The sequence below is a fragment of the Vombatus ursinus genome, unplaced genomic scaffold, assembly GCF_900497805.2.
Source record: "Vombatus ursinus unplaced genomic scaffold, bare-nosed wombat genome assembly UNPS02014798.1, whole genome shotgun sequence".
NCBI lineage: Eukaryota > Metazoa > Chordata > Mammalia > Diprotodontia > Vombatidae > Vombatus > Vombatus ursinus.
The window spans coordinates 56,866,624-56,872,722 of NW_020954576.1; the positions used below are offsets into that span (position 1 = coordinate 56,866,624).

The 6,099-nt window shown below is 42.5% G+C and overlaps 1 protein-coding gene across 1 annotated transcript; it reads left to right on the plus strand.

Moving 5' to 3' along the window:
* Nucleotides 1–1,597: 1,597 nt before the first annotated feature.
* On the plus strand, nt 1,598–4,524 carry LOC114049958 (small proline-rich protein 2H-like). Its single transcript, XM_027871440.1, has 2 exons — nt 1,598–1,701; nt 3,791–4,524. Exon 2 carries the CDS (start codon nt 3,812–3,814, stop codon nt 4,100–4,102), a length of 291 nt encoding a protein of 96 aa, XP_027727241.1. The 5' UTR covers nt 1,598–1,701; nt 3,791–3,811; the 3' UTR covers nt 4,103–4,524.
* Nucleotides 4,525–6,099: the final 1,575 nt, after the last annotated feature.

Sequence of the window (6,099 nt, forward strand, 5' to 3'; positions counted from 1 at the left end):
AATGAATGCCCAACTAGATAATGAAAAATATTAAGAAACTAGGGCCATATTTTGGATGGACAGAAAGAGGAAATAGAGAGACTTTAAGAAACACATCACAAGCCTTGTACAAAGGAATGATAAACTGATGAGTCAGTTGAGATATCTCCTTGAATTCTCTCCCTAACAAGAACAGACCAGGTAATGACTTTTTGATTTGTTCAATGATAATTTAATCTTTCAAAAGGTGTAGGAACCCACCAGGGGTATTCTGAATTTGATTCTCACTGTCATGGAGGAACTGGTTGCTAAGGTGGAAATGGTGGGAAGGTTGGAAGGAAGTGACGACTCCATCCTGAAGTTTGGGACAGAGAAGGTTAGGAAATCTGGGCTTAGTCTGACAGGTACCTTCAGTTTTGGGAAAGCAGATTTCATTAAGTTCAGGGGGAAAATAGGAGTATGATCCCATGAAATAACATGCTTCGGGCTAAGCCATCTCAAAGGGAATGCTAAAGAATGAAATTCAAAAGGCACAAAGGGGAAAAAAAATCCCAATTAGGAGAAAAACTGAGATTGGTCTGAAAAGACCAATGTGAATGTGCAGGCAATTCACCAACCAACTTGAATGCTGAAGAAAGAAAGGCACAGAAAATGGAAGTAAATGCAGATAATAGAAAATGTATGTAAGAGGGAAGCACAGTCTTATAAAAATACTGCAGGAATGCTAAGGCTCAGAATGAGTTGAAGATGGTGAAGGAAATGTAAAGGCAACAAAAAGGGTTTTTGTTTTGGTGACATTGGAAGAAAAAAAGGGGGCTCAACGAAGAGATAGGACATTTTCTTCAGGTGGATGAAATGATAACTGACAGCAATGATGAGTCACTGAATTCTTATTTCATTTCTTTTTTTTTTCAGCTAAGGAGAATGGTCTTTGCCCCAGAAATGACAGGACAAAGTGGCTAATAAGAAGTTGATACCCAGGATAAGGAAGGAAATAATTTGAAAGCACCTAATTGCTCTTAAAGAGGACCACCAAGAGGGTGAAGAGCCTTAAGTCTATGACATATGACGATTGAATTAAAGGTGTTAGCATGCTTAGCATGGAGGATCTCTTGGGGGCCATGGGTGCAGAAACAGGAGCAATACAAAACCATCACAAAAAGGCACCTTTAGTCTTCACGTGAGGAAAAATTTCCTAACACTTGAAACTAATCAAAATAAGAATGAACTGCTGTGAGAGGTGACAGATTCCCTTTTCTTGGAGGTCTTCAAGAAGAGTTTGGATGCCACTTGATGAGAATGTTAGAGTGGGGCTTCCTTTAATATATGGCTTGAACTAGATGACCACTAAAGTCTCTTCCAACTCTTAGATTCCATGATTCTCTCACCTGCTGCAAAGCTTAGATACCCCAATACTTTCAACACTGGCAAAGATGGGATAGATTCAGTCGATTCTGTGTCTCCTTGGATGAGTCACTCACAGGCAGGCAGCTGCCCCAGGGAGGCTTGCAAAAGAGGGAGGTTCTGGTAATGAGGGTGAGGGTGGCAAGTCATTTTCAGAATTACAGGTAGATTACGTTTTGTTCGGGAGATAATTGGGATTGCAGAGATGGGACTGCCCCTACTTCCTCTGGGCAGGACTTCCCAGCTCTATAAAGGGACTCTTGCTGACAATGCAGCCATCCACCAGCCACCTGGTCTTCATCTGCGTTGGAGCATCTGGTGAGTCTTAGATTCTTCAGGGCTAATCTTGGGGCTGGGATTCCTCTTGGAGGCTGATGGGCAGAGGAGGCAGTCTGGTGGAGTGGAGAAAGTCTCGGCTTGGGAATCAGAAGTCCTGGGTTCTGGGTTCTAGTTCCTACTCTGCCTCTAACTAGCTTTGGAACCTTAAGGATGTCACTTACCCTCTTTTAGCATGAGTTTCTTCATCTCTATAAGGTTTCTAATGGCCTATTAGTGATCTTGAAGGTGCCTTTGTGTCCTGGGAGGTCAGGAAATGCTTTCCCTCTCTTGCTGTATCCCCAGTGCTCAGCATAGCATCTGGCACATAGTAGGCATTTAAATGTTTGTCAGTTGAATGATCATTGTATGTTTCTATGAAATACCACAACTAGATAATTTCATGTTAAATACCTAAGATGCTCTTGTGGAACACTTTTGATTTGTCCTTATTGACACTGAAATTAGCAAAATTGATTAAAGAGCCCTGGTCAGAAAGGAAGAGACCTGAGTTTTTATCTTACATCTGTTACTAATCAGCAATGTGGCCTTGGTCAAGTCACTTTTGTTCTGGGTCTTAATCATCTTTCAAATGATTAAAGGTGAAAAGGGCAGCTAGGTAGTGCAGTGGGTAGAGAACTGGGCCTGGAGTCAAGAAGAATCATCTTCCTAAGTTCAAATCTGGCCTCAGATACTTACTAGCTGTATGAACTCGGGCAAGTCACTTACCCTTGTTTGCCCCAGTTTCCTCATCTGCAAAATGAGCTGGAGAAGGAAGTAGGAAACCGCTCCAGGATCTTTGCCAAGAAAACCCCAAATGGGGTCACAAAATGTCAGATATAACTGAAATGACTGAACAATGACAACAAAAGGTGAAAAAACCTTTTGATAAGATCTAAACTCTCCTAGCTCTGGCACAAAGATTCTTTTTGACCTCCAAGATCATTTCTAAAACTACAATTTTATGATATATGTTATGGAGGCAGCATGGTAGGGTATAGCTAAATTTAGATTCAGAAGACCTGAGTTCAAATCCTGACTCTGTCACTTACTACCCACCTGTGTGACCTGTGGCAATTTACTGGGCCTCAGTTCTCTTACTTGTAAAAAGAGGGAGGAGGATTAGACAATGTCAAAGATTCTTTTTTGCTCTGAATCTTCAACTTTTGTTTAATGAGGCTGATGCAGCTGGTTGTCTGGTTTGGGGTATTCAGAAAAGGTTGCTGAAGGGTCTTTAATAGGTTGTTTTTGTTGGCTTGCCTGTAGGTAGTGCTGAAACATACTTTGTACAAGAAGTAAAGAGGCCCAGGAGAAATCTAGGAAGGACCTTGAACTAAAGGATGTTTTGGAAGGTGTTGGGGCCCCATCCTCCTTTAGAGGAGTCCAAGGGTTAGAGCAGAATCTCCCTTTTGACCGTCAGAGTCACCCATCTGAGGGTGAGCTTCTGGGGCAGCATGGGAGTCACTGGTACTGTCTCTGTACAGCTTGTGGCATATAAGGACCTGTGGTTTGGAGAATGAACTGAGGACGGAGAGAAATTAGCTAGAGGGAGCAAGGAGTAGATTACCTAATGAAAACATTGAGCTTAACTTGGTAGGTCACACACAAATCACCTATTACCTGTCTTGAATTAGAATCTCTTCCAACTAGGAAGGATCTGCTAGAGCTTATACTCCTCATTTTAAGCATTGAGACTCCAGGGTAACTTTTCTGTGATGCTATGTTGGGGGAATGGTGTGAGGGGAGAAATTATGACATCAGCTCACTTTATAGCATTTTACAGTTTATATGGAACTTTGCTCATATAACAGCATCATGAAGTAAGCAGAGAAATAGGGCAATATTCTTATGCCTACTTTGGAGTTGGAAAAACTAAGTGTAAGAAAAGTTAGGTGACTTGCACAAATCATACAGCTAGTGACTGTCAGACACAGGATTTGAATTTAGGTCTTCTAACTCACAGTCAAGTGGCATTTGAAACCCTAAAATTTAGCCCAAGATTTCTAAGATCATACTTAGTTCAACAGGAGGGTTCAGGCCATCCTGCCCTTAAAAGTACCTGACTGGGAACACTGTCTTTTGTTTCTTTCAGATTCCCTGAGATCCAGAAAGGATGTCCTACCAGTATCAGGAACAGTGCAAACAGCCTTGCCAGCCTCCTCCCAAATGCCCACAGCCTTGCCAGCCCAAGTGCCCTGAGCCATGCCCTCCCAAGTGCCCACAGCCTTGTCAGCCCAAGTGCCCTGAGCCATGCCCTCCCAAATGCCCAGAGCCATGTCTTCCCAAGTGCCCAGAACCATGTCTTCCCAAGTGCCCAAAGCCAAGTCCACCACAGCAGTGCCAGCAGAAATGCCCCCCGTGCCCTCCTCCCTGCCAGCAGCAGTGCCCGCCCAAGAGGAAGTAACAGTGCCTGATGCTGGCAGCACTATGAAACAAGTAGCTTGAGAATCCTATGGATATCTGAGCTTCCAGCCATTGCCTCTGAATCTCCATGCTTCTCTGCCTTTGTTCTCCCCTGAAAGGAAAGTCAAGGAGAAGGCTTTTTAGAGTTGTAGTCACTTTAGGAACGTGACCTCTGCCTCACTCCCATCTTCCACCCCCATCATCCCACTCCTGGGATGAGAGACTACAGAGAAAGTACCAACCTACTCTACTCCAGGCTTCCTGGAACCTCAATCGAAGGACAATCCTGAGAGACCAGACTCCTTGGCCCCCTGCCACTTCATGAGCCCTCCTCTGTGCTGCAACCTGGGTGGTGATTTCCATTCCCTGAGCCCTTGTAACTCTCCTCCCACTGACTCAAATAAAGCGTATGTTTCATGGTGACACCTGAGTTGTTGTTTTTCTTGCCTTCCTAGTCCTCACCCTCAATTTTTCAGGTGGTGTCAGATCTGTCCTTATGAGTGTTTTCTATTCCTGTTTCATAACTTGATCTAGAATTTCTTTATCAATGGGAATAACAGGATAGTTTTGCTTGTGCATAGCGTTTCTTGGCTTATATCTCTTATGATTGCTCAGTTATTCCTGACAAGCACCCTCTGATGAAGGCAAGGCTCTGGCACTGTCATCCTCATTATTTTTAAATGATAAAACTGAGGCACTGTGAATTTACATGACTTCTTCAAGATCACACAGTGTGCAAGGGTTTGATGTAGGATGCAAACCTCAGTCCTTTTGCTTGCTGTCCAGTTGTCTTTTATGACACTACTCTTCTCTACTATGAATTGGCTTCAGTTTACTCTTATCTTTCTTAGTTTCATATACGTATACATACATATATACATACATGCATACATACATGCATACACACAGATATATACATATATACACATATATAGTTGGTTTGGTTATTGTCCTTCATTCTCAAAGAGGACCAAAATAACATCACTATGTTAAAGTCAAGTTACAGTGTGTCCGACTGTGCCTGATCAAACCAATATGAGCTCAGAATGCTCTACCACAAGTCAGGCACAAATAGTCCATATGAACATTTGGGGTGGGTTCTCTAAATTTGCACATTTCATGTTTCTTTTGAGCTACTTCAATTCTGCTTTACTCATAGAGTCCGGCACCTTCTCTGATGAGGGCACTCCATGTTGTGTGGTCCTGTGCCAGTGTCTGCCATGTCACACAATCAATGCCAAAGTTCTTAAAAAAGGCCTTGAGAGTGTCCTTGTATCACTTTTTTTGTCCACCATGTGAGCACTTGCCCTGTATGAGTTCTCCATAAAATAGTCTTTTTGGCAAGTGTATGTTTGACATTCAAACAATGTGGACAGCCCATCACAGTTGTGCTTTCTGTAGTAAAGTTTGAATGCTTGGCAGTTTAGTTCAAGAAAGGACCTCAGGGTCGGGTATTTTATCTTGCCAGGTGATATTCAGAATCTTCCAAAAACAATGGAAATGGAAGAGATTCAGTTTTCTGGTATAGCACCGGTATACTGTCCAGATTTCATTAACAATGAGGTCAGCACAATGGTTCTGTAGACCTTTGGTTTCGTAATCAGTCTAATACCTCTTCTCTTCCACACTTTCCTCTGGAGCTTCCAAACACTGATCTTGCTCTGGCAATTTGTGCGTCAACTTCATTATCAATATCTACATCCCTGGAAAGTACACTACCAAGATAAGTGAACTTATCCATAGCATTTAAAACTTCTCCATTTGCTGTAACCGATAGTTCCATGTATGAATGGTATGGTGGTGGCTGATGGAGTATCTGTGTTTCCTTGGTGTTGATTGTTATGCCAAAATTAGCACAAGCAGCAGAGAATCCATAGTTTGTCGCGTTTCAACTTCAGAGGCTGCACAGATGAAATTCACTTTTATGTTGATAATAACAATCCAAAGTACTTTTATCATACCCCGAAGGCTATTTATGGGCCAAAGACCTATGATGCA

Bases quoted from the DNA above. Each gene is read 5' to 3' on its own strand.
- LOC114049958 (XM_027871440.1), top strand. From the start codon at position 3,812: ATGTCCTACCAGTATCAGGAACAGTGCAAACAGCCTTGCCAGCCTCCT.